General features: G+C 48.1%; 1 protein-coding gene across 5 annotated transcripts in view; it reads left to right on the top strand.

The window, feature by feature from the left end:
* The window catches only part of EXOC6B (exocyst complex component 6B), a 215,576-nt gene that overhangs the window by 121,466 nt on the left and 67,258 nt on the right, over positions 1–26,852 (top strand). For 3 of the 5 annotated variants that reach the window (XM_088536656.1, XM_088536657.1, XM_088536653.1), the window contains 11 exons: positions 297–380; positions 498–544; positions 1,718–1,838; positions 3,334–3,405; positions 3,596–3,693; positions 4,332–4,437; positions 5,456–5,565; positions 8,496–8,607; positions 12,842–12,976; positions 13,769–13,948; positions 17,648–17,677. In XM_088536656.1, coding sequence (XP_088392782.1) covers positions 297–380; positions 498–544; positions 1,718–1,838; positions 3,334–3,405; positions 3,596–3,693; positions 4,332–4,437; positions 5,456–5,565; positions 8,496–8,607; positions 12,842–12,976; positions 13,769–13,948; positions 17,648–17,677 — 1,095 coding nt within the window. The remainder of the gene's footprint in view (positions 1–296; positions 381–497; positions 545–1,717; positions 1,839–3,333; positions 3,406–3,595; positions 3,694–4,331; positions 4,438–5,455; positions 5,566–8,495; positions 8,608–12,841; positions 12,977–13,768; positions 13,949–17,647; positions 17,678–26,852) is intronic. The other 2 variants (XM_088536658.1, XM_088536655.1) reach the window with 1 other exon arrangement.

The following is a 26,852-nucleotide window of genomic DNA, read 5'->3' as shown; positions in this document are numbered from 1 at the left end:
GTGAATACGGAGGAGCTCACCAGATCCTTGGGTATCTCAGTAACCTGTTGCTTGATTCAGTGCCTGGAGTAAAACTCTCAGTTATCAGGTATTTGGACCAAGTTTTATAGGAAAGCACAGAATCATAGAGTCGTTATGGTCGGAAAAGACCTTCAAGATCATCAAGTAAACAAGCATGACACAGATGGGCAGGAAGAGATGGCACTTGGCGTCTTAAACATGGCAGTTTCCATGCGAAAGGGGGCTGGATGAGCCCAAAGGCTGGTGGCTTGAATTGAGTTCCTTCTGTTTACCAGGGAGCCCGCGAGACCTTTGAGAACTACTACAGGAAGCAGCGGAGAAAACAAGCTCGCCTGGTCCTACAGCCTCCTTCCAACATGGTATGAGGGCGCCGCGGGGTCTCGGTGCTGCCGCGGCGCCTCGGGTGGCCGCAGGGTTGGTTCCGATTCCGGCGGCCGCCTTTGTGTTAATCCTCGCTCACTTCTGCTTTGTTGCAGCACGAAACGCTAGACGGCTACAGGAAGTATTTTAATCAAATTGTAGGGTAGGTACTCTTTTTATATACACGCTCGCTAAATGTGTGCGCCCGGGGTTGTTGAATGGCCCAAAAAGAAAAAAAAAGAGGAAGACATGGCGTGGCTTTTTTTGGATAGTCCTTTAAAGGAGGCAAAGCAGGACAAATTCAGTCAGGACTCCTTCAGCATTTGCAAGTAGAGGTATATTTTATTTTATAGTGCCAGAAAGCTTGGCTGTGTCACTAGGGCAAGTGCTTTGGGACCGGTCCATGCACTCTGTGTTTCCAAAAACTTGGGATAAATAAACTTTGTGGACCATGTGCAGCTACTTGCTCTGATAATGCAATGAATAGTCCCCCGGCCTAGGATTCTGTAATATCAGATGATATTGGATAACTTTCCTGCTATATAGGGGGCAAATCTAAAGCCAATATCCAGCCTCTCTTTCTGCAGTCTGATTTGACAAGAGTCTTCCTGATGGCTAAGCAAGGGGAGCTTAAGACCCTAATGCAAAGAGAGGGTAGGCAAATTCAGCTGAGATCGCTGTTAAATTGTCCATGTATAGCAGTAATCATGAGCGTGGGACATGCCGCTGTCCTTCTAGCATGGCTCTGCACTTGTTGGCTGGATTTCCCCTAAAAACAGCTTTAGTTTTGTGCATTGCCATATGTTAAAACATATTGTGTGATGCTTGGTCCCGAAGCCAGATTGTTTCTTTTGTATCAATACATTTAACTGGAGATTGGAGTGAATTGGTTGCCTTTAAATGTGCGTGAGTGTGTGGTGCATCCAGGCGCTCCAGAGTATTTTCCCTGCAGTTAACCAGTTGCAATGCGATTGCTGCCAGCCAGGATAGGATCTAATTAGCGGTCTTCTTCTAAATAACGGGGTGGAAGATTTCAAAAGGCAAAATTCTTCTTTTGTGCATATACGGAGTTGCATCATTAGGAGCTCTCAAATGAGTCTTGCAGCTCATTTGTGTAATACAGCGAAGCTTAATGTCAAATCCTGTAGTGTTGAAAATGAGTGTGAATAAACATGTTTAGCATTGGTTATATCCAGGGCAGGTAATCCTGCAAACCTGAGCTTGCTCCGGAGACTTCTGCACGGGCAAATTCTGCACGTCCGGGGCATGCAGTGTCTGCTGAGGCTTTGCAACCTCCAAACTCTTGACAGCCCTGCTGGTTTCTCCTTCCCACCAGGTTTTTTGTAGTTGAAGATCACATCTTGCATACGACCCAGGGCTTGGTAAACAGAGCCTATATTGATGAGCTGTGGGAGATGGCTTTATCCAAAACGATTGCGGCGCTGAGGACGCACTCGGTAAGTGAAGGGCGCGGAGCGCTCGGCTGTTGCTTGAGGATGCTTTGACATGCTTTTCACAGGAGCATTCTTTGTTTGGCCTCCCTGTCTGTGATTTTTTTAAACCCAGTAAAGTGAAGACAGACGGCTGTTATCCAGAAGGAACCTCCAGCTTTCTCGACTCTGTGTGCTGTGTTTCCTTTGACCAAACTTCCATTTGCGGGGATGGACTGGAAATTATAAAAGAGTGATAGGGTGTTTTCTGTTGTTTGGTTGATCACTTAGGAGTTGCACCAGCAGAGGGAGACAGTTTGTCCTGTAAAACTGAGGAGGAAAAAGCCTGTATTTGGCACACTGAAGCATGAGCCTTTTTGATACTGTGATCTCAGAGTTAATGGCAACGATGGGATACTGTCAGACTACAAAAAGTATATGCTTAAGATGACAGGAAATAGATTTCTTTACTCAAGAATAATGAAAGTTTGTAAAAAAAACAACAACAACAAAGACTTATCACTGTTATTTCTCTGCTTGAGCAAAAAAAAAAAAAAAAAAAACCCAAGCCAATGCAAAAACCAGCCCAGCTCTCTTCTCATTTTGTGTGCATTAACACTCCCATTAGCATTAACGCTTTCCAGCTCTTCTCCCTCGCGCAATTCGGAGAAAACCCTGGGACTGGATGCGGAGGCTCCGCGTCCTCCTGGCCGCCCGGCGCCTCTCGTCGCTGCGCTCCTCCCCGCCGGTTCACGTCTCTTGGCGACGTTGCTCAGCAGCTCTGCTGTAAAGCTGTTTTTAGGTGTGTTTTTATCTCCAGTTGGAGGCTTTCTGCTAGTCTGCAAGCCATGAGAGTAGAATGTGTACAAACACTGAATTTTTTCACTTTTACCAACTCCGTTGTCTTGACAAGTTGTTTTAAGTGATGCCAAACTTAGTATCTGAAGTGGTTGCCAGGAGAAGACTTTTTTTTTTCCTGGGAATCGTGGTGTTTTGCACAATTTCCCAACACTGTTCCCGTGGCCGTCACGCTGACCGTGCAATCCCCAACCCCTCAACGGGGCCGTGCTGCCCGTGCCCTGTTTGCTCTGGCCTTGGCAAGGCTCTTCTGCCTCTTTCCACCCAGGCACGCTCCCGTGCCTGGATTTTCTACCTTGCCTGTAGGCCTGGGACATCTTTTATCACTTCTGATAGCTTTAGGGCATTATCTTTCTTTCTGACTTTCTTTTTTTGGACAGGGAAATGGAAAAAGTGTCTCTTCCAGTCGTTTGCGTTGATTAATGGAGTCATTCCTCCTTGCGTTTCCAGCGAGCTTTAAATCTCAGTTTTCTTTTCCAGCTTATGATCACTGAGTCTAAATTTGGTAAGAGTCTGTCCAAAACTTTACGTGTTTCACCGTGGTGAGGTTGTCTGCTCACGCCGTGGTCGTGCCCAGCGTGATAGGCGATCTTGGTTGCGGTTTGAAGATGTATCTGACTGCGTGGGAGCTCAAAGATGCTTACATTTCCCCCTCTTTCTGCAGTCCTACTGCTCCGACCCAAGCTTGGTGTTGGACTTGAAGAACCTCATCGTCCTCTTTGCAGATACACTCCAGGTATGTGTCTGTGGACAGCTGCTGTTAATCTTGCTCGTTAATCTTCTCCATGAGCTGCGGCGTGCAGCCGTGGTTGTGTAACGGGTTGTGTTTGCTCACATCCTCCCTTTTTAAGGCAGAAAATGATATTTAATTAATTCTTGGTGACCTTTTCCTTGTCCCAGTTGATAGTTCTCTTTCCCACCAACAGGGATACGGCTTCCCAGTGAACCAGCTCTTCGACATGCTGTTGGAAATCCGAGACCAGTACAGCGAAACGCTGCTTAAGAAATGGTCGGGAGTTTTCAGGTATGAAGCCCTTCCAGCAAACCAGTGTCCTCATGAGACTTCCCTTGCAAAGGAAATTTAGACTGTAAATAAAATCGCTCTTTTAAGAGAGATTAGTGGCAAACTCATGTCTGATGTTGGGCACTGTTGATCTTTGCGTGGGCTCTCCTTGAACCTGAGAAATCCCACTTAAATTCACGTGTGAGGATCACGCATGCAATAAATTTGTGCGTGCCAAGCCCTTTACATGGTGGATCATTATGAATCCCCCTCCAGCAGTTGATAGGAGGATGGACCTGAAGAGCTTGTGTGAAAAGCTTGTGAAAGCACTACTGAACCACGGCCAGGGGTTTTGTATGGGCTGAAGGCAGAGAGCTTGGAGACACCATGGCATATGGCTCCAGCAAAGACACTGTCAGCTCTCACACATGTGGGGAGAAGCTTTAGGCCCATGGGATTTGCTGCTGGAGATGAAATCTTTACCTGGCACCTCTTGCTGGAGAGCTGGGTCCCCTGAGCAGCAGGAAAGGGGTAGAACTGGGGTTGGTGCCGCTCGCAGAGCGGTGGCTTTTCTGTCAAAGTGAATTTTGATAGAGAGGTTGTCGAGTGCAAGAAGTGCTGCTGTAGCTGTCTCTTTTTTTCTTTCTTTTGTTTTTTAGAAATATACTTGATTTGGATAACTACAGCCCCATCCCGGTAACAAATGAAGAGATTTATAAGAAAATAGTTGGACAGTTCCCATTCCAGGATGCTGAGCTCGAAAAGGTAACCTGGAAAGTGGGAAGCCTGGGCAGCTCGATTCCAAAGGCCCCTTGCTGTCAGCATTGAGAGCCCTTAAAAATAAAGGGGTCTTTAAAAAAAGAGAGGAGAAAAGAACAAATATCCTCTCCCTGTGTTGTGTTTCTCTCACTGGGCAGAGGGCAGTGTGCGTACTGATACCTCATTGATTTTCTTTTCAGCTCACAGTGTCTGTTTTATCAGCCATCTTACTGACCTTGATTTATTTTAATCGCTCATATTAAAAAAAAAAGGTCCAGCAAAACAGTATATCTTGGCTTTTGTAAAAACGTGTGCTTGCAAAACCTGAGAGTGTAGCCAAATTTGACCTAGACAGTGTCCCTTAAAAGCATGCTTGGCCTTGTGCTCCGCATCTGGCAGCAGGGAGCTCCAAGCCTGGTGAACTTAATTAGGAAAGGGAGCTTTTCGGTCCAAGTTAAGTGTTTAGAGTTTTTTTTTTTTTTTTTTTTAAAAAAAGGCAAGCCAAAATCCTTCCCCAAAACTGTTAGGGCTCCTTGGATCTGGGCTCAGGTGATGGGATATCTGTTTCCTCTTGGCTTTGGGTGTTGGAGCCTCGCGCCCACCTTGGGCATTAACCATGGGAGGTGGCTGAGCAAAATACCTGGGGCACGGTGGGAAAGAAAAGTGAAGAAGCCCAGCGGAGGGTTTATTTTGTTTGTTTTTCACTTGTTTTAATAAGGATAAGGGAGTGGGGATGAGAAATAGCTTTCTTCTGCCTGCTCCTTTCTAGCTGCAAGTTCCCTTCCAGCCCAAATCCCTTACACACCACAGGGCCATTTGTAAGTGATTATCTGGTCTCTCACTTGGCTGAAATGTTTATCTAATATACAATAAATGCTGGCGTGTTGTTGCGTTGCTGGACTCGGCTAAATACTCGAATCAAGTTGGCTGCTTGGGACATGTGGCTGGCAGCGGTCGTGCCTCGGGGCTGTCCCCTCCTGCAGGTCGACTCCTCCGCTCACCTTGGGTCTCCTCTGTTTTACAGCAGCCATTTCCAAAGAAGTTCCCCTTCTCCGAGTTTGTGCCTAAGGTTTACAATCAGATTAAGGAGTTCATCTACGCTTGCCTGAAGTTCTCCGAGGACCTGCACCTGAGGTATGGGTTTGTGCTCGGGTTCTAGCCCAATAGCTCCAGCACTCTTCCTGTGCCAAAAAATCTGGGATAAGTCGAGTGCAGGTGCCCCTCCCCAAGCTGTTGTGCTGCCGAGTGGCCTGGTATCTCCTTTCCTGGCTGGAGGGGATGTCATCCTTGGAGCAATGGCACCTTTGGCAATGACAAGAGCTTGCCAAGTCTTCAAAGTACGTCTCATTGCAGAGATGGAGTCATGGTTTGTAGAAAAAGTAGGGGCTGTTCCCCCCAGGATATTTTGGAGTTATTTGTGCTCATGAACCTGGCTGTCCTTCACCCCATCTGAGGGCTCGTGGCTCCCAGCTGGAAGCACTTGGGCTGTACAAGGGCTTTCCCCTTCCTTGGAGCTTTGTGCACGGCCTGAAGCTGCATGTTGCCCCAGTACTCGTGCTCCTTGGTTGAGAAGCATAGGACGTTTGCCCCATCCATCACCAAGCTGGATCTCACCCGCTCCCTGGTAGCAACTTGTTCCCTTTGGTGGGTCCCAAGGCTCTTGGTCACCACAAAGTGCCCAGGTTTCAAAGGACAGCAGAAGGGCCCTATATCGCTCACAGGGATGCTGGGCTTCCCCAGCAGCTCCGCTGGCGCTTCCCGCGCGAGCTCGGAGCTCTTTGACATCCCGGGGATTATGGGGTTTGTCCGGGCAGGGAAGCTGAACGTCCCTTCGGGTGCCTCCGCTGGGGTCCCCTGGGACAAGCCATTAAAATTCCTTTCAACATTGGATTTTCCAGCCCTTTTGGAGGGGCAGCTGGGGGCAGGGAGCTGAGCTGCTGGGTTTGCCAGCCAAACATTTGGAATATTTCTCTGAAAACCCCTGTTGACACTTTCTTCATTTCACCCTGACAGTTTGAATTAGTTTTTATTAGGAAGCTCTGGCTACAAAGCCGGCAGCAACTTTTCTTTCTCTTCTCTTTCTTTTTCTTGTGGGTTGTCATTTACCTTGCACCCTGGAGAGCCCGGGGTCAGCCTGTCACTCACAGGAGGCCTGAAGGTCACGACTGCTGCTAGGGGATGTGGGACACGGCTGTCATTAACGCAGACAGTTCTCTTAAATACTTGGAGCCGAGAGCACAAAACACAGAGTTTTTTTATTATTATTTTAAAATGTTTTTTTCTAAACCAACTCCTTGAATTTGCTGCACGAAATATTTTCCTTTGGATGGATATCCTTGGGCAAGGTGCTTTGCTTTTTATGTATTTAAAGAAATGTCATGGCTTGCAGGGCATCTGTTCAGGGTTGCAGTTTTTTTGGTGTGGTTCTATGAGTTTGATTAGGAGAAAGAAAACCTCCTTTATATTTTAAGCATTTCTCCATTGGAAAAAAAAATCTTATATGCTGCCTCATTGAGGAGGTGTCTTTAAAAGCATCCACTGGCTGGAAAACTTCCCCCCATTCCGGTTGAACTTCCCGTTTTCAAGATAGGAGATATCTTTGGGAAACAGTTGGTGGAAGTATGAGATGTCAACTCTAATCTATGAGGACTTTGATATATATATTTTTTCTTTTTCAAACAAAGCACCAAGCGCAACAGCATTTGGTGCACAACTGGTAGCATACTGAAAATCACTTGGGTGCTTAAAGTCTTTAAAAAAAAATTAATAATAATAATCCAAGGTTGTCCACCTAAAGCAGCCACACAGAGACATCCCGATGGATGAGATTTATTTGGCACCAAATGTTTGTGGTGTTTTGTTACTAGTCGTTTGTGGTTGCAGGTCGAAACCTGGTGTCAATAGCAGGGATTAATTCACTTAAGACATATAAGGTGAGCAGCTCGCATGCAAAATATTGCTAAGTCAGATAGAAAAATGGTTTTGTTTTAGTGCCCGGAGTGCTGAGCTCCAGCTTTTGCTTCCCAACCTTTGCTCTGTGCCCGGGCGAGCCGGTGGCCGCAGCACTTCCCAAATCCTTGGAGACGGATTGCCCGAGTTCCTGTGTGGCGGCTTCCCTGGCTTCCTGGTGCGGTTCACACAGGGGACAGAGTGCATAGAGAAATGCAGTGCTGCTTTTTTCTTTCTTTTTTTTTCTTTTTTCCCTCTTCCCTTGCAGCCCTTCTTGTCCCCCAGCTCGCGGTGGCCACGCGGGGCCGTTGTGGGGGCCCTTTGGACCTGCACATGGCTTGAAACAGTTCCTTGCAAAAAAGAAAAGAAATAAAGAAATAAATACTATTCCCAGGCTTTCACAGGGTTTGATTTTTATTATGCTTTGCTATATTAAACAGTGCTCTTGTCTGGTGGCAGGGCCTTGGGACGGCCGGGTTCTTCCTGGGAGCTGCTGGAAGGCCAGGACGTTCCATATAAATGTGTAGGGGGGCGCGTTGGAAAAACCTTGTCCGAGAGCCCCAACTGCAGTAAAACATCCAGAAAAAAGGTGGCAGCCGGAGCAAAGCAGCCTGCGTGCCGGTTGCTTTCCAAAGCTCCCGCCACAAGGAGAGGTTGCACCTTCTGGCACGTATGCGTGTGCAGGGCAAGTACCCTTTGCAAATTTTGCTTTGCAAATACCAGCTCCTCTAACAGCCTTTGTCTATGAAAACATCAAAAATAAAAGAAAACCAAACCCCTAGCCTGCAGCAATACTGAAGTCACAACTGTCTGGCGAAAGCCACTTATGTCCTATAGGAGTCTGCAAGTCTGATTTAGTAAAACAATGTGTGGTACAGGGTTTTTTTTTTTTTTTTGAAAGGTGAGGGAGTTTTCTGTTTCGTTTTCAAGGCAGACTTACGATCCCTTGCAGCGTGCATTTATGATCAGCAAAACTTAAGCATGTATGAAAAGGTGGGAATAGAGCTAATCTATTAGCACATGGGCAGCGGGTCAGGAGGGCTTCAGGCACTTGGCCTTTTTCTGCTTTGGGTTAAAGCCCTTTGCCAACCTCCTCTTCAATTCTGCCTTTCCAGCTCCACCGAAGTTGATGACATGATCAGAAAATCCACAAACCTGCTGCTGACGCGGACGCTGAGCAACTCTCTGCAGAACGTCATTAAGAGGAAGAACGTGGGGCTGACCGAGGTGAGGCCTGGCTGCGCGCCGAGCGCTGCCGGTCCCGGCAAAGTTTGCTCCCCTTGAACGCATTGCAACACCTCCTAAAGATGTTAGTGTGGAGCCGGGCTGAAAAATGGTTTGAAAGCAGCAAGGGAACTCAACGGTATTCCTGTGTGAGGAAACACCTTGAGTGTGGGGAAAGAGGAAGCTTTTTGGCAGTGGATGTCAGGATTTTCCCTTATTTTTCATTTTTTTGTGCCTTATTTCCCTGAAATGAAGTGGCAGGTAGGAGGATGCCAGGAAGCGCCAGGGCAGTTTTGTGCTGGAGAAAAGTGGGAGTTTTAAGAGGATTGGTAGTGCGGGGGCTGGTCCTATCCAAAGATGATGCTCACAGTGGTTTCGGCAAAAGCTCTATGTTGATATTTGAGTTTTGAGATTGTTATTTTTCCTGTGCACAAGCTCAGGTTTCTGGTAAGCCTCATGCAGGTAAATCGTGACTATTGGGGCACGTTTGTGATGACTCACAAGCCTCTTTGGATGCCTTGCTGGGGCCTCTGTGCGCTGTTATTAAGTGAGCATTTATTAATGCAGTTGCAGTAGTGAAGCTGTAATTGCCTAAACCTGTGGTGATCTCTGCAAATGCCCTGTGCAGGTGAGTTTCAGAGTGTTCAGGGCGGTTGTGGCAGTAGCTGTTGACACATGACGTTTCCTCAGACCTTTCTCGTGCTGTCTGGCATTTCTTCGCTCCTTGGGGGCAAATTCCTCCTCCTTCTCCTGAGCCTCTTTCCAAAAAGGAAGAAAAAGGAATGCAACGCTATCCCTGGCTCCTCCCGTCCTCTCCACATACCACGATGCTACTAGTGTGTGGGTGACTTCTCCCGCTGTTATACTGAAATACCATCATTTCTTTTCTAATTGGATTTAAGGAAAAATAGTATTCGTGCCTCAGTTCCCTCCTGCTTCTTTCCTTTCTCACATAACCAGTGATCTGTGCATCCAAATGAAATCACACAGAGTGTGATTCCTCACACAGAGTTTCTTCCTCTGAGTTTCTCAAAGCCTTCCCTCTCTTAAATAAAAATATTAGAAAATGATCACACACAGAATCACAGAACGATGTGGCTTCACGGAGCACAAGGACTAGAGGACGCACTGAGGAGTCCTAGATCAAATGCAAGTGCAGTCCTGTTGGCAAAGGGATTCCAAAGGCATTTAAGTGTCTTGCATAAATATCACTTCCCGGAGAAATATGTAACTTCTTGCAGAAGGCAGCCCTAACCTCTCCTGGGTGCTCCAGGATCTTCTTCCAAGCAGTGGACGAGGTACCAACCTTACCAGTCTGTTACCCTCTTTAATCCACTTTTCATTGCTGTCATTTTGGGCTGTCTCAAGCAGCGAATGTTGGAAGTTGTTACCAGTTCTGCTCCAAATAGTTCCAGTGTTTGTCCTGCTTGTCTGCAGTGACCCATCCAAAGAGGGGAAAAGAAAACAAAGGGAAAGTGGGTTTCTGACCTAGAGCCATTGAGATATCTCACCCCGAGTGCTTGTTTGCTTAACTGGGAAGGAAGGAAGATTGGGCAGGGTGCGGGGACATGTGCTGTTAAAGATACCAAGGCCACTCTCTGATCTGTGAATTCATAATTGCATAAAAGTAAGCACAGCATCTGTGCTGAAACCACCAAATTTGTACCCAGTGGCTTGGAATTAGCCATCAGGGATTGTTGTCAAGTGATTAAAAGCATTGCAGAAAGCAGGGCTCTTGCTAGGGAAGAAATAAATTTCAGTGAAGCGAAGAGCTTCCACCAGGGCAGCAAATTGCACTCTCCACATTTTGAATGACCCTCTGTCAACAGAAGGGAGGGGAAGGAAGCTACTATTTTGTTTCCCTCGGAGACCTCAACAAGGTTCTTCCTCCCCCGCCCTCCGAATTGAAGATCAGAACATGAAGGAGCCGGAGAGGGACAGCTTGTGACATGTGGTGGAAGAGAGCCAAAACACTCGCAGGACTTCAGCCTTCTTGGGGCTGGCAGGGACCTCTGGAGATGGTCTGGTCCTCCTGCCCTGCTCGAGGAGGTCACCTAGAGAAGCCTGCCCAGCACTGTATCCGGCTGGGCTTTGGAGGGCTCCAAGGATGGAGACTCCACAAACTCTCTGGACAACCTGGTCAGCCATCGTTATAGTGAAGTGTTTTCCTAGAGTCAAGTGCAATTTTCTGTGTTTCAATTTGTGCCTTCAAGTTTGGCAGCTGATCTCAACCTGCAGGTTGTGATGATTGTAAAAGAGGTTTAGGAGGAAGGTCGCACAGCTGGCAATATCTAACATTTAATGAAGCTGAAACTGGACAGTCCCAATGTCAAGGCTGTCTGACGAGCTACATCAGAAAGCTGCTACCTGTTGATGCCCGATCCAGACAAAAGCTGGTCAAGATGTATTTATTGGGGAGTTCTTGCTCAGTAGAAACCCTGGCATAAAGTGAAAGCAATTAGACCTCTGACATTTTGGTCTTCCAAAATGGTCCATTGGCAGGAGGAATTGCCTACCCAATTTAAGAAGAGACTGGTTCATATAAGCCTTGCTTGCTGGACTGGCAAAGTGGTGCACAAAATCACGAGGACCAACAAATAACCTCTGATGTGAAGGCAGAAATCAGGAGCAGAATTGATCCAAGAAGTATCAAAATGAGAAACCCTCTTAGTTACCTGTGTAATACTATTCAGAGCCCAAGTACAAAACAAACAGAGCTCAAACTGAAACACCAAAAATTCCATAGGAACTTAAGGAAAAATTTCTTAACAGTGAGGGTGACAGAGCACTGGAACAGGCTGCCCAGAGAGGTTGTGGAGTCTCCTTCTCTGCAGATCTTCCAAACCCGCTTGGACGCAGTCCTGTGCCACGTGCTCTAGGTGACCCTGCGTATGCAGGGGGGTTGGACTAGATGATCTCTAGAGGTCCCTTCCAACCCTAAGCATTCTATGATTCTATGATTCTATGATAAACCATAATTTATCTCCTTAGAAGAAGGACTGACTGGAATAGGAGAAGCCTTGGTGAGAAGGGACCTGTGGAGGTCTCCAGTCCAAGAGTTATTCTCTAGCTCCTTTAGTTTCTCCAAAATATATATCCCGCAGCTTCTCTTGGCAAGCTCTTCCAGGGCTGCACCACCTTCCTAACATCTTTCTTGTTGTTTGCAAAGTCCAAGCCAAATCTCCCAACCTGTGGCCATTTCCCCTGCTTATGTCGTCTGGCACTACCAAGAGCTGGGCTCCTCTGCAACTGTGTAGCTTTATTGCAGGGTTTGTGTGACTGCTGCACTCAAGTACTGGAATGTAACACGATAAAATGGGCAAAAAGAGCAAAGAAATGACATTCTGGCTGCATGGGAGTTGGCAGTTTCCATCTAATTTGGAAGCAAATGATTTCTGAGTGCTTCAAAGTCCTTTCTGTGGATGAGGTGTTACAGACCACCATCCCCCCGGTCAGCAGTTAAGCTGTGTCACTCTGGAGCATTGACATTAATACCTTTTGTGATTGTAAGAGAGCGATTTCGGCATGATATCTGATCTAGAAATTAGTTGGAATGGTTTTGTCATAGCTTATATTACACCCCGAAATATTCACAGCAGTCTGCCTGGGGAATAAAAGGTATCTGCGCAAGGAATTAATGATGCCATGTGAAGGAAGCTGAGAAGACAGCGTACAGAAAAGTGCAGCTAATGGGGGTATGATAACCTCCCCGATACCGGGGTGAGCCCTGCTGCTCACCCACACCACCCTTAGGAAAGTAAAACCACTTTGTAATTGCCACCAAGCTGCCTTGTGGTTCCTTTGTGAAGTGCCCCAGCGCAATGTTGTTCGGTGTCACTCAAGATCCAGGTTATTCAGGGTTCAGTAGCCCGCAGAGTGCTGTGATGTGACATGGCATTTTTCTCTGTAAGCCGCTTGTGTTTGAGCTGCACTGAAATGAGCACTGATTGACGGCTGAATATAGGAAACTCAGCTAAAGAAAATCTTTTGTGGTATTAGTGGCTGTCATGGGAAATGCTTTTTTTTTTTCCAAAATGTTATCTTTCATTTAAGGTTCTTATGCTGTTAAAGGAGGACAGCCTTTCTTAGAGTGTAGCAGAGCATAGTATGTTTGTACAGTGTCAGCTTTTCATGCCGAAGTTCTTATGAATTGGCCTGCCTTAATCTGGCATGTCCCTGGCTTCAGGAGCACAAACAGTGTTTGACTACATTATTTTATTTATTTATTTATTTGCAGCTTGTACAGATTATTATTAACACAACCCATTTGGAGAAATCCTGCAAGTTTCTAGAGGAATTCATAACCAATATCACTAATGTACTTCCAGAAACTGTCCACACCACGAAGCTCTATGGGACCACAACCTTCAAGGTGAGAGATCTTGGACATGCAACCCCCAGGCAGCTGCTGCACAAACGCTGTTGGAGAGTATCTGTTGGTAGAGTGTGCAGCAGTGTCTGAATTTTGTCCTGTGGCCAGAGGGCAGACAATAGGAAAAGTGCCAAAGCCAGGGGATGGTGGGGAGTTGGTTAGGTGAGGTTTGCCCCATGGATAGAGGGGCTTGCTGGGAATAATTCAGTTCTGGTGTCCTCTTCATCCAGGAGAGTGGAAAATAAAGGACAAAACAGATGCAAGACAGAGACCCTCTGCTTAGCCCAGCGTCTGTGTTGGGGAGAGCTGTGCCTAGCCTTGTTCACAGAGAGCTCCTTAGCCTGGGGCTTGGGTCCCATCTCCACCGCTCTTTGGTGAATCTCAGCCATTCTCCATATGGGAAATTCCCTTCCTGGTCTCTCACTTTCCACCCTCCATTTGTCCTCCTGCTCTCCAGGTCCTGCTTGGCCAAGCTGACCATGTCCATCTCTGACCTGGCAGGACCTGGAGGGCTGTGATAAGCCCCAAGTTGTCTAGGAGCATCTTTGCCAAATCCTGGAATGGTTGAGGTTGGAAGGGACTCTTGAGACCATCTAGTCCAACTCAGTCGCTCAAGTAGGGTCACTTAGAGCCCATTGCCCACAGCTTTATCCCGGTGGCTTTGGAATATCTCCAATGTCTTGCCTTGAGCTACCTTAATGGAAAGGACTGAGTCAGTCCCATGTGCTGCGATTTCCTCAGCATATATTCAGTCCTGCACAGCTGCAACTATAATGTTGCCTTGTTTCCTAGGATGCTCGCCATGCCGCAGAGGAAGAGATTTACACTAACCTGAATCAGAAGATAGACCAGTTCGTGCAGCTGGCCGATTACGACTGGATGGCCATGGAAGCGGGCAGCAAAGCCAGTGACTACCTGGTGGATCTCATCGGCTTCCTGCGCAGCACGTTCGCCGTGTTCACCCACCTCCCGGTAAGCGGCCCTGGGCTGGCTCTGTGCTCCTCACGGGCTTGGTGGGCTGTGGTGCAAGTGGCACCTTATACAGTGAAGTGTCAAGGACAGAGCAGATCTGTCTTCCAAGCAAGCCGTTCTGTGTGACATGAGAAATCAGGCGTCAAACAAGAGTCTTCACAGGTATTTTTAAGGCCTCCATAGGTGTGAAAGACTGAAATATCCCAGTCTACCACTTAGAAACAGGGTCATCATTCACTCAGCACCTACCTTCTGCATATGTTAACCTGCAGCTTCCTCCAATCAGTAATTAGTTCAAAACTTTCCAGTATAAGGATATAGGTTGTTTCTCGTTATCTCAGCTGCAGATGCATTTACAAATGCTTGTGGTGTTGCTGGAAGCCTGATGTTGCTCTGAGTTGTTTGTGCTTGTTTCCTTTCCCTGCTATCTAAAACACAGTTTCATTTTATGGGTTTATTACAAATGCTAAATGGATTTTATATTGTTCTTTGCAGTTAGTGGAGGTGAGTCCTGTTGAGTAGGATAGAACAGGTTCACTTTTGCTCAAACACACGTATATACATACGGTTTGTTCTGAGTTCTGTGGGCATATGAGTATCTTCAATCAAGAGGTGTTTGAAATGACAAATCCACTGATAACACGTATTTTAAAAAGCAATTCTAGCGCCTTCCCTTTTCCCTGGACTGTTGCTCAGTTGATTCTGCTGGATGCCCGGGATTATAGGGTACCAGCACACTCCTGGGGACACCATTCCCTAGCTTTGCTCTGAGGAGAAGACTCCTTTGACAGCCATCTCCTGCATTTCACCCTCCTGGCTTTCCTCTTTGTGGTTGACCTGTTGTGGGGGATGTCTCAGTGTTGATCAGAGCCATCGTAGGAGGTGTCGTAGCCCCTAGACTGCGCCCGTTTCCCATGGCCAAGTCTTTGACCTGCTGTGTCCTAGCTAGATGTCACACAGTGGCCAAGTGACCCAAGTGCTTTGGGTTGTCCTCGGAGACCGAGGCACCCAAGAAGCACCACAGAGTACATTGCCTTTTGCCACACAGGTGCGCAGATGCTGCCAGTCTCTTGCTCCATCCCTCTCCCCCAGCATGGAGAGAAACCCCGCGTTGTCCATTCGGGGCTTCAGCGAAGTCCCATGGAGCTCGGGGCTGGTGGGGAGGCTCCTCCCTGGAGCACGACTGGCGTGGAGTGATAGGGAAGGGCAGACAGGCCCGCAGGGATTTGTGAAATGGCCTCGTGGTGATTTATCTCCTTTCAATATTAATGCTTCCTTTCTGAATTAATCAAAATTATTTTGGAAATTGGGAAGGCAGCGACTAGGTTCCCCCCCTCAAAAAAAGAGAAAGATCAATGCAGCTCTTCCAAAACTGGGTTGGAAGTGACCCGGTGGCTGAGCAGGTCGTCTTGCAGTTCGCCCCGGTGCGGATGCCGGACACCCTGTGGGTGCTGCTGAATTTGCACCTGCACAGAGCACCTTAGCTCCAAGCCTGGTGCGAGGCTGATCCTCCAGCAGAGAAGTTCCTCAGGTCCTACAACCAGGTCTGTGAAACTGCAGATCTGCCTTAAATTGTTCGTAGGGGAGGTAGGTCAGTGATTTTTGGTTTCTTTGGGTTTTTTTGAGATACATATATATCTCAGAGCTATTTTCTTTTAAGGAACGTTATGGAGACACCTTCGTTACACGTTGCTTGCAGGTTCCTACCCGCCCTGCAGGCAACGTGATGTGAGGATGAGTCAGGGCTACCAGACCCTACAGGAACGTCACCAACTCCCTTGGCTGCTCTGCTGATTTGTTCTTCCAAGGCCCTTTCTCCTTTGCGTTATTCAGAAACAAGTTCCAATTCTTAGGAATTTTCTGAAGGAACTGCGGGAAGTGAGGCTTGTGAAAGCCCACAGCCGTCTAAAGAGAGGCAGAGACATGAGAGGGCTCTTGGGAAAAGTACGAGATACATCAGATGTGCTTCCTTGCAAAAGAAAAGAGTAAGAGGGGTTGGAGGGGGCAGAGACCCTCTCGCAAGAGGATGAAATACAAGTGGCAGAGGATATGCAAGTGCTGGGAGCTTCCTGAGAAAGGCAAGGAAAGGAGAGCCTGTAACTGGGGACATTCATGTTTGCCGAATTTGTGCAATTAAAAAAAACATCCAAAGCGTCTGAACATCCCCCAGCGTTTGAACTCCCCGGAGGTTTTTTTTCCCCTCCTTTGAAGCGCAGAATGGCAGTCCCGGGAGGTGAGTCAGGAGCAGCAGGGAGCTGCCTGGCCCGCCTCCTGTCACGACAGTAATTGCAGCGAGCAAACCGGGCACCTGCCTGGCGCCGGGCACGTCCACGCACGCTGAGAAGCGCCATGCAGCCCCTGGGATGCACAGGAGGAGTTCGGGGCTTCTTCCCTGCGTTTATGGAGGCTTCGCGTTGCATCCCAGTGATGCGCGGGATTTTCATCCTCCCAAGCGGCAGCGCCGTCAGGAGTCACTCTTCTAGGGCCTTATTTTCTTAATATTTTTGAATTGTTATATATGTATTTTATATATATATACATATTTTTTTAAAAAAGAGATGGTCTGCTGCTTTTCTGCAAAAAAAGGGATGTGTCCTCCAAAATCCACCTTTTTAGCCTTGCACTTTTGCGAGCGCTCCTGAAAAAAACTAAAAGGGGCCGGCTGGCTGGGCCGCCCGCTTGTTGTTTTTATTTCTCGTTAGACAAGTTAATGTAAATCGCAGTGACAGGGCTGCTCTGAACAGGCTGCTCTGTTGACATTAAGCTTTGCAGCGACGGAGGGTTGTGTCAACACCTCGAGCGCGCTGTCAGGTTAACAAAGCAAGGATGTTTTCCTGGGGAGGGGGGAGAAAGGGGTGGGCTGTGTTTTTATTTTAGGTTTCCTTTAATCCTCTGCTAGGCTTGTATCCCGATAACCTCCTTTGCAAGGTAATCAGGGGAGGTCAGGAGGTGACGGCGACCCGGGACGGGGAAGCAATCCTTCAGCGATCACATAAACCCGGCCCCAGCGCTCCGGTGCGAAGCCTGGCAAAGAGGGGTGATTTTTCCCTTTTTTTCCCCTTTTTGTGCTCGTTTTTGCCAGTCAGCAGGAGCAGATTTTGGCTGGAGCTGTGTAGATGCTGCGGGTGCCTTTCCTGGGACGCCACACCGGGCTCCCTGCACCGCATCCCATGGTCCGGCGGCTCCCGCGGCTGGAGAGTGCTCGGAAAGCGTCCGCTTTCCTTCTGCAGCCAGCAGTCGCCTGCGGGAGTTCTCTCTTCGAGCACCAAGTCCCTCCATAATGTTTTAAAGTGAGGAAAACTCTGCCTAGAAGCAGAAACACACTGAAAGTCCAAGCTTTGGGCAAACCACGACTTCGGCTGCATGGGAAGGGGCGCTCACTCATTTAACCCCCGTGCAACAAAACTGGCCCAAAACCAGAGCTTGAGCACCCAAAATCGTGCTGCTTAGGTCTGAGTAAGTGCAGTCCATGCTTACCCAAGGCTCTTTTTCTGGAAGGAGCTCGGCAGGTTTGGCTGCCGCTCCAGCCCCACTGCCTCTTGGGGAGGTTCGGCGGCTCCTCGCACCCGGTTCGCAGGTGGAAACGCCGAGGCTGGTGGTTTGCCCAAGGTCTCAGAGAACATCTGATATCGAGGCTGGGTGTAAACCCATTGTGGCTTGGCACTCTTGACTCAAAATTCCCTGTGTTGGCCTCCGCAGGGGGACGCAGATGCCCACTCGACCATGTCGGTGAGTACCTGGCCGCGTGCCGCGTGCCGTCGCCGTGCCCTGCTCGCACGGAGAGGGCACCTTGAACCAGGAAAGGTCCTTCTGCTGGTGGAGGAGCCCATCCGGGGCCTCCAGGACCTGCCTTCTGGTTCAACGCCTGCCTCTCCCCGGAGCCCTTGGTGCCTGTGACGTGCCACGTGCCTGGTGCTCCTCGCCCGTGTCCCCTGGTCGTGCCCGCGTCGGGCTGATCCGAGGGTCTGCGCCGAGCCAGCCTCCGGCTTTTGCAAGACTTGGATGATTGGCTTGTGGCTCGTCCTGGAAGCTCCCGCTTGCTGTTGTGGATGTGGATGCTGTAGATCCCTTCCCCAGAAAACGGGCTGCCTGAGCGGCGCTTGCATGGCTGCGCGGTGCTGCCTGCCTGCCGTGGCTTGGGGGCTCTGCATCACCTTGCTGCTCTCCTCGTGCCTCGCTGGAATCCAAAATACTTCAAATACATAAAAACAAAACAAAACAAATCAATATACATAGGCTGCCTTGAGGAAAGAGGAAAGGTTGGAATACACTCGTGTTGACTCCTTAGACTGGGGGAAGGCTCAGCCTTGTCAGCTAGGACCTGGTGAGATAAGGTGTCTCATAGTGCCCTGGTTTCTTGTCTGCTTGCAGCACTTTGCAAATTAACTGCAGCTAAAATGCCCGGTGCCATGAATCCTTAATCCTGGGGGTGTGAGATGCTCCCGGGAATGCCTTCCCTTTGTGGAGTTGTCCTGGTGTGTTTTGGCAATGTTTTGATTGTGGCAACTTGGATTTATTCTGCTCCTTGAGGCTTCCTTTCGCGTGTCCGTTCGCACGGGGGATGGCTTGGGGAATTTGGTAGTCGGGAATCCACCCTCAGCCTAGGGAATTAAACCTGTTCCCTGCACCCAAGCCTTGCCAAGCAGAAGCTCAGAGGAGCTAAAGGAGCTGAATTGCAGCTGCCCTGGGAGTCATCAAGGATTTAGGGTTGATTATTCGGAGCCGATAGCAATGTGATAGAAACAGCTGCAATTGCACCCACATTAACTGCACGTCGTAAGGGTCGGTGGAATCAAATAGAGATATGTTCTCCCTGGATGGTGCAGCTTAGGTTAGAGATAACAGCACAAGAGGGCAAGCAAAGCTCTTAAAAAGGCAGGTCCTTAAGTGTTGCTCAAGATCGCCGTGGTCTTTCTGCCTTGGCTTCCTTGCACAGCCATAAATAAGGGGAACCTGGTGTATTGGCAAAAGCCAAGGTGGCAGTAAGGCTCATTTCTACTGTATTTCTCTCTTTCTCTGTTTTTCAAGTGTCATTTCTAAGCATTTAAACCTGGAACTTAATGCAATGCTTGGTGCTTGGAATGATGTGAATGAAGTTGGAGTTCTATGTGCCCCGGCAGTGGTTGCCACTCCTCTGTAATTGGCTCTGAGGCTCCCGCTTGGAAAATCATGTTGAGGCCAGTGGTTTCAGGATCACTGGTAGAGTGTTTCTGCATTGCAAGCTCCTCCTTTTTTTTTTCCCGGTCTATCCAACAACTGGGAATCCTTCGCCTTGGATTTGTAGATGCTCAAGGCATATTGCGATGATGCGATCTTGTGCGCGCTCACTTTCCTTATGCCTTCCTGCTGCCACAGTTGCAGCCCCTCGGCCCTGGCAAATCCGCAGAAGCCAGTATGGGTCTCCCTTATACGTTAGGGAGGGGGAAGGAAAAAAAAAATCTGTGTTTAATCAACTTTTTGTTTCCAAAATGGCAGCTGCTTTGTATTTAATGGAAAATCAGACTCTTCCCGATGGAAAGAATGTTATTCCCAAAGCGAAGACAAAAGAAAATAAAAGCCACAAAAGAGGAGGATGAAGTATGTCATTTATTTTATTATATTATTTATTTATTTTCCTCCTTCTTGTTCATTCCAGTTTTGGAGCCAGGCTCTCTGATATTTGCAGCTCCAATTTGAGCCTGGCCTTTCGGGAAGTCTCGCAGTGGCCCCGGGATGTCGGAGTGGCGTCGCACTGGGCACGGCTGTTCCTCTGCGACTGGCCCTTACCAAGGAGTTCATCAAAAATCCCTCTCTGGGGATTTGCGTGGTGGACTGCGTTCCACGTAAGGAAGATGGCACAGGTCTTGAAAGCTGCTCCTCCCCTGTGATTTTTCCTCTTGCACTCACCTGACAACCTCCGAGCTCCATGCCATTGACCTGGTTGTCTATAAAAACACCTCTTCTACTGGTGTATTTATGTATATGCCCCCATAAGTCTTCAAAGATATTCTGTAAATCTTCAAAGATACTCTGTAAGTCTTCAAAGATACTCCATTGGTCCTCGAAGATACTGTCCCACATTCAGCCTTAGCTGTGTTGCAAACTACTATTCTGCCTCCTGCCCTTCCTTCTGTTTATTTATTTTCTTAACTCAAAGAAGACTAGGTGGTCATTCGGTGGCCCTGGCAGCACAGTCAAAGTGAGGGCAAATGTCCTGGATCCCCCGGCATGGTTGTAAAATCCTTGATCCGTGCTTTTGCTGGGGAGGTTTTTGCTGCTGCTTACAAACAGGGACGTGCCGTTCTTGCTGGCCTAGATCCCTTGGTGCCTCTGGTGGGAGGCCCTTGCCATAAAGCAAGTGACTCTACAATTAAGTGATATTTTGGGAAAAAATAAAGAAAAAAAGCCAAGCTCTTGCAGATCTCCCAAGATATGAGGACTTCTGTGCTGCTCTGGGTTTGCATCTCCCACCAGCTTGGTCCAAAATACCCTCTAGGTGCCGACCTGGGCCATCTTCTATAGAGCTAAACTGCCATGGTTCTTCCCGTTTGGGAGGAATGTGAGGGTTTGTATTGGACTGCAGTGGTCAGCGTTGTCTGGTGGTTGTTTTCTGCGTGGGGAGGATAATTGCTCTATTTGTCTTGTCTTTTTATTTGTCTGCTCGCCACTAAGCTTCTGTTGGCAGCTCAGATTTGCCTGACGTGCTTGGAAGAGAATGTGGGTGATGAATGTTTGCTTCTGAAGATGACTCCCCTTCAGTTTTCAGATACTGCTGGAAGTTAGCCACAGAAAAATGGGATTTGCTGAACTTTAGCAGGAGTTTGAAAGCTCTCACCCAGTCCGAGGATGGTGTTCTCCTAGGTGGTGGTAGCAACTGCTCTTTTGGTCTTCAGATGCCCTTGATTTTCCATTAGGTCCAGAAATTATCATTCATCAGATCACTTTTGGCATGGCAGATCGCAGTTCTCCCTGATTCCTCAAACGTGCATGTTCTTGAGTGCAAGGCGCTGTCTCATTCCTAGTAACTGGTTCCCACTCTGTGTCCTGCATCATGAGAGCAGAGTGGGCTTGGGGACGTGTCACAGAGGGTGTTGACGTGAGAGTGACGTCATGGCCTCTTGGTTGGTCATTGCCAGTCGGACTTGTTCTGTGAAGTGCATTTTTTCACAAACCCCCCCCCCACCTCGTGTCTGCCATCACTGCTTCTCTTTTCAGAAAAGGCAGAATTTTACTATTTTCAAATAATGTGAAGGACCTTATGGGGATCCAGCTTGAGGGCCTGCTTCCCTAACGGGCTTTGGGCTGTGCTCGGAGCCTCCGCACTGGAAATGCTCCTCGTCCATCTTATTCATCTCATCACCACCTTCATTTCTGGGTTAAAAGGGTCCTCCATCTCCTTGGCAGGAGATGAACCAAAATCACCTATAATTCAACAGTGCAGTTTGAAACTTTGGCCAAATCCCCTGCCTTTCTCCATGTCCATAGCCAATGCACTAGCCTCCATGTTAGGGTTGACTTCAGAGAGCTGTAGATCAAATACAGAGCTTACCACCACCGGAGATCAGTAGGTGACCATCAATCTTCCTGGCTGCTGAAGTCGCATGTCAGTCACCTCTCCGTCTCCCATTCCAGGCAGCTCATGTCTAGTGTGGAGACAGATCTCAGCCCACAGCGCTTTCCCCATGCTGCTCTCGCCTTTTTTGCATAACGCAAACAATTTTTTTTGCGGGGGAAATTTATTAAGAGTACCACAAAGCAAACCTTTAGCAATGTAGATAGAATTAATGTTGCAAAATGGGCAAAATACAGATATGTCTGCAAGCAGCTGGGTTTGTAGGTGTGCTGTGGAGTGGGATTTGGGATGTTTGTGGATTTCAGCTCTGCTCTTCACAACAGGTGCTGGACTTTTCTTGCTCTTTCTTACTCTCTTCTGATACCTAATGGGACGCTAATAGTCCTAGGGATGGAATTTTGTTCCTACCATAAAATTGTGTGTGCAGATATGTTAAGAATATGAAGTGGTTAACTGCCAACAAATAAGTTCTCTCTATCTGTGCAAGTTTAGATGCATAAACTGTTCTTATGGCTCTGTGGTGCATCACGTGCCCACGTCCTGTGTGTGTGCATGATGTTTGGAAGGAGAAAACCTTAGATGTTCCTCAGAGGGAATTGGAGACCATGTTTGGTGGTTTTATAAGCCTTCTGTGTGCACGTGGCCGTTTTTCTCCAAAATCTGGAGAGGTAACGATTGAAAGTCATGCCTGTTGGAAAGCTCTTTGGCTTCCTCTCATCATGTTGTCCGGAAGGATCCATATTAATTCTTCCCCTTCTTAATGTTGTCCAGAGAACGGTGCTGATCAGCGTCCTCCCTGGGAGGACCTTCCGTTTAGCCTCAGGACTTGGTGCTGGTGAAAGCTCCCTGCATCCCCATGGGTTTTGCACATACTAATGAACACACACTAACGAGTTCTTTGTATCTGCTTCTTCTTTGTGTAGAGATCACCTGGAATACCAGGATCTCTGAGCTTTTGTTCTCCACATAGGCAGAAGGCTTTTCCTTTTCTTAGAAGACAGGCTTTCCAATCCTTTAGTCACTTCTGTGCTTTTTTCACATTTTCAAGGTGTGCCTTGCACCTTCTGCTCCCAAATCCTAGACTTCACACTTGGCTTTTTGCCTCTCTGTATTCTTCCCAATTATTTGACATTTGTGCCATTGTATTTTACCTCCGTGTGATTGTTTCCCTTCTCTTGGCTTAGTGTGGGCTTCATTTAGCTGAAGTATCCAGCAATTCTCAGGATCAGCATCGTTACGACTTCTAAACACCAGTGCAGAAGCTTGCTTTAGGTTTCTAGTCAACTGCTTGGTGCTCCAAGGTCAGTATTAAACTGATGCTGATGGAGAAAGCCTCTTTTCTTCTCTGCCATTGGGTCCCTGTTACCCAGCCCTGCAGGTCAAAGGGTAGGGACCTGGTTCCTGTGCTGAGCTCCCAGGGCCGTTGCCTGCTTCCCCAAGCCACCATGGATGTGTCCATGGAGCCTGATGCTGCTGTGGAGACTGGAATGGTCCGCAAGAGCCAGCTGAGCTGGTAGTCTGCTTGGTTCCTTCATGTCAACAGATCAGAAGTCATCTACTTGGAAGGGCTTTGTATCAGTACAGAGATTACTGTGTAATAAGAACACTCTCATCTATTACTGTAATGTCCCTTTGCTGCGATTTTTCATTTAAATATGTGACAGAGGAGAAAGGAGGATGTTTCTGGAAGCAGCTGGAGGTGGGTAGCACCAGCTAACTGTCTTAAACCCAACTCAGAGAGTGAGTTCCTCAGCTGTAGAGAGTGACTGCAATTCATTTCACTGCCTTCCTGCTTCCCAAATAACCACGGCATCTCTGGGAGGGATGGACACCCTCCATGGTTCTTCATATTTGTTTCTGTTTGAGGAAACCCTTTTCTGCTCAGTTCCTTTCCTCTTCAACTTCTTGATCCCTCTTCTTGACCATCTGTTTCGTTCAGGACTTTCAGTCGTTGCTCCTGATGCTGTTCATCTCAGATACGCTGGTATTAATTGGAAAGATATTGGCCCCAGATCCACAGATCTTAAAACTAAAACTGCTTTCGTCCAGGCACTTGGGGATGACAGTACAAGTGGCTTTGAGGCCCGGTGCTCGGTGCCACGCACGCACAGGCGTCCTCATTGCCACCGTGTCGGCGGCACGCGCCCGGCCCGGGGCGCGCGGGACATTGGGCATGTTTACTGTTGTGCAAGCTAATTTGAACGTCAGCGTAAGAACTGCGAATTTATTTCGGGACAATTAATAACAGGCTTGCTTTTTTTTTTCTTTTTGTTTTTTAAGTAAATGCTCAAACTGGGAAGGAAGTCAATGTGCTTTTGTTTTGACTGTTCATGAAGTGTTAATTATTCTGGATTTTTTTTTCTTTTTTAAAGACCTTTAGAATATCAATTTCTGGCTTTTTACTCCAGTCCCACACAAAGAATAACTGCTTCAGTTCTCAGCTGGGTAAGAAACACTGCGTCTGGGTGCTTTGTCCTGCCTTGGCTTTATCCTGGACGAGCTGGGAATTCCCACTAGGGAATATCTGCATTTTCAGGCATTCCAAAAATTTTCCAAGCTCTTCAAACACAATTTGCCAGGAAAGGAAATAAGAAATACGTAGACCTGGTTCTGGCTCTCTGCTCCCAGTATATTTGCCATGATGAGGAACCATTCAGCGACCACTAAAGTGGACGGGAGGTCCGAGAGAATGTTCACAGAGGGGAAAAAGGATTTAATCTTTCTCCTTTCTTAGGGTTTTTTTTTTCTTGCTACCAAACAATTCTTCTTTAGTCTTGCACTATATGAAAGCCTGCAGAGCCTACCAGGCTCTGATCCCATGGAAGTGCTCCCGGTGCTGCTGGAGGGCTTCACGTGCAGGTTATTTGAGAGGTTGCCCGTGGCTTTGAGAGAGGCCCCACCAGGTAGGTTCCTGTCTAGCTTGGTAATGGGGTGCTTCTGTGCCCCGGGTCTCTCCTGACCTCTCCCACCGGTGGCTGGTGTCCCATGGGATGACACTTTGGGCACAGGTTGAGAGCACGAGGTGGGTGCTGCAGGGTTCCCCCCTGCACTGAGGTAGGTAGCAGGAGCGTGTTCCCGATGGCGCGTTAAGATTAATGGATGTTTATTTTAACAACCATTCAGTTTCGGTAGCTTTTAATGAGTCCTCTGATAGCCAGTTCCTTAATTAACAAGGCCGCCTTTCAGCTTTTCCCTAATTGTTAACATATTTGCTATTTTCAACCAAATATGCTCCTGTGAGCAATGCCGACTCAGTGGTTTCCATGTTGACCTTCCCTGTGGTGGCCCTCGGGCCTCCTGGGAGCCCCCGGGGTTTAATCTGCAGCAATGCGAGTGAAATGGGCTGATTTCACGGCTGGTTTCCAGGAGTGTGATTGACCCAGCGGGGATTTGGGGCTGTGCCGAGAGGAGCCCAGGCCTCCGCGCTCTGCTCGTGCTCCTGGGCTTGCAGCCTCAGAGGAGCTTCAGAGTAGGTTTGACTTCTCCATCACGTTGGGATGGCCACAAAGAGGCTCCATGGATGTTATACCCAGGTCCCCAGGGGAAATCTGATGGGGTAGAGAGACACTTTGGCTTGAAAGCTGTCACCTCAAGCAGATGTCCCGGGGCAGACGTGCTGGCATCTTGGCCCTTGCCCTTGGTGGGCTTTCGCCTGTGACCATGGGCCTACCCCACGCACATTCAGTTAATTTTTTATGAGGTTTGTGAAGGTCTTGAATAAACAATTGCCACTGTGGAGATTTTCCAAGAAGTGCCCATTTGTACTTGAGACTCTTCAATTTTCTGTCTAGTTAATAAAAGTTATTGGTGACTTGGAGGGCCTTTTTTCCCGGTCCTGGTCTCTGGCAGCTCAGGTCTTGGTTCTGTGATTCCTTCTTTGTCCTCCTCTCCAAACGGCATCTTGCATTTTAGATAAATTAGATAAATTTTAGATAAATTGCTCTTGAGCTCTGGGGTATTGGGACGTCCAGGGAGCTAAAGCATTTCTGAAATACGTACGGGCTGCTGGTTTTCCAGCCGCAATAGGGACTGCGGAGAGAGATGAGGACATCACCCCACAGTTCCATCCCAGCTTTTCTTACTTAAAATAGCTCGATAGTAGTGATACATTGGTGTCCTTGTGCTGTTTTCCCCATATTTGTCCTACCTGCTGCAGCCTGTTGCAGGGGAGATGCTGGGAGGAGATGGTGGTGGGAGCACGATGGTCCTGCCAAGTGCTGCTGCACGGAGCATCTGCCGCACCGAGCGTGTGCCCGAGTCCGAAAGCATTCCGTGTATGCTTAAATTTATGACTAAAGACAAGTTCTTGTTTAAAACAAAATGTTTTGTAGGTGTTTAAGCCTTAAGAATCATGGAAGGAAAAGGTCAAATTCTCAGCTGGTGCAAAACGATTCAGCTGCGGTGATCTCAAAGCTGCACACTTTGCACCTGAAAATAGTTCTGGATGTAGCCAACACTGTCCAAGAGAGGTCGGAGCAGCGAGGACTTTGCCAGCAGCTGCTCCCGAGTTTGTTTATCCGCTGGATTCCCTTCCCTCTCTCTGCAATGAGATGTAGTAGAAAATACTTGGCTGGAATTTCAGAAAGTGCCACTTGTGGAATTTGCAAGGCACTTTCATGGTGAAGGCTCCGTGGAGAAGCTCCTGTGCTGTCAAGGCAGGATAATTAAATTACCGATCCATCCTGTGCTGCCGCACTGGGGTTATTAACTTGACATTTCGGCTCGTTTATTTGCTCTTCCTCGCGCCCGCCCTGTGCCGCTTGTCACTCACTCGTTATTCAGGGCGGCCAGAGGAATGTGTGTCCTGGTGCGGGCGCCTTCACCGCTTGCTTTGAGCTGGGGAGCCCTTTCTGCACCCGCGTGGCTGCCGCTCCAACGCTTGCTCGGGGCTGGAAGAGCTCTCCTCTGCTTTTCATGGAAAAGGAGATGCTTCCTGCTGCTGCAGATCAATATTGCTGTAGATCCAAACCGACTTTCTGGAGTTGGTAAGAGCAGAGATAAGCAGTGGCTCATCTATTCCATGCTGCAGTGATGCCACTTGGGATATTTAGCTGGAAAATCCCTGCTTCGACCCAGGTCTAAGCACAGTTTGGCAAAGTGCATGTAAAAATCGGTGCGATCTCATTAGCCACGTTTTCAGGAAAGTGTGCTGTATTTGTTTGCATATGTTTGCAAGCGTCATCTCCAGATAAGTCTCCTGGCTGTTTTCACCTTAACCCCATTACCTAGAATCACGATGGTGTATGCAGGCAGCCGGATCATCCCGTGCAGCTTTGGCCTGTGGGTTCGTGTGAGGTTTATGCTCATACCAAAGGGCTTCCACATTTTTATGGGGGTAACAGATGTTGCGCG

This window comes from Tinamus guttatus, unplaced genomic scaffold, assembly GCF_059628265.1.
Source record: "Tinamus guttatus ecotype Peru unplaced genomic scaffold, ASM5962826v1 Tinamus_guttatus_pri_ptg000690l, whole genome shotgun sequence".
Classification (NCBI taxonomy): domain Eukaryota; kingdom Metazoa; phylum Chordata; class Aves; order Tinamiformes; family Tinamidae; genus Tinamus; species Tinamus guttatus.
Note: the sequence above shows the minus strand (reverse complement) of the source record. Positions and strands in the feature narration are given on the sequence as shown.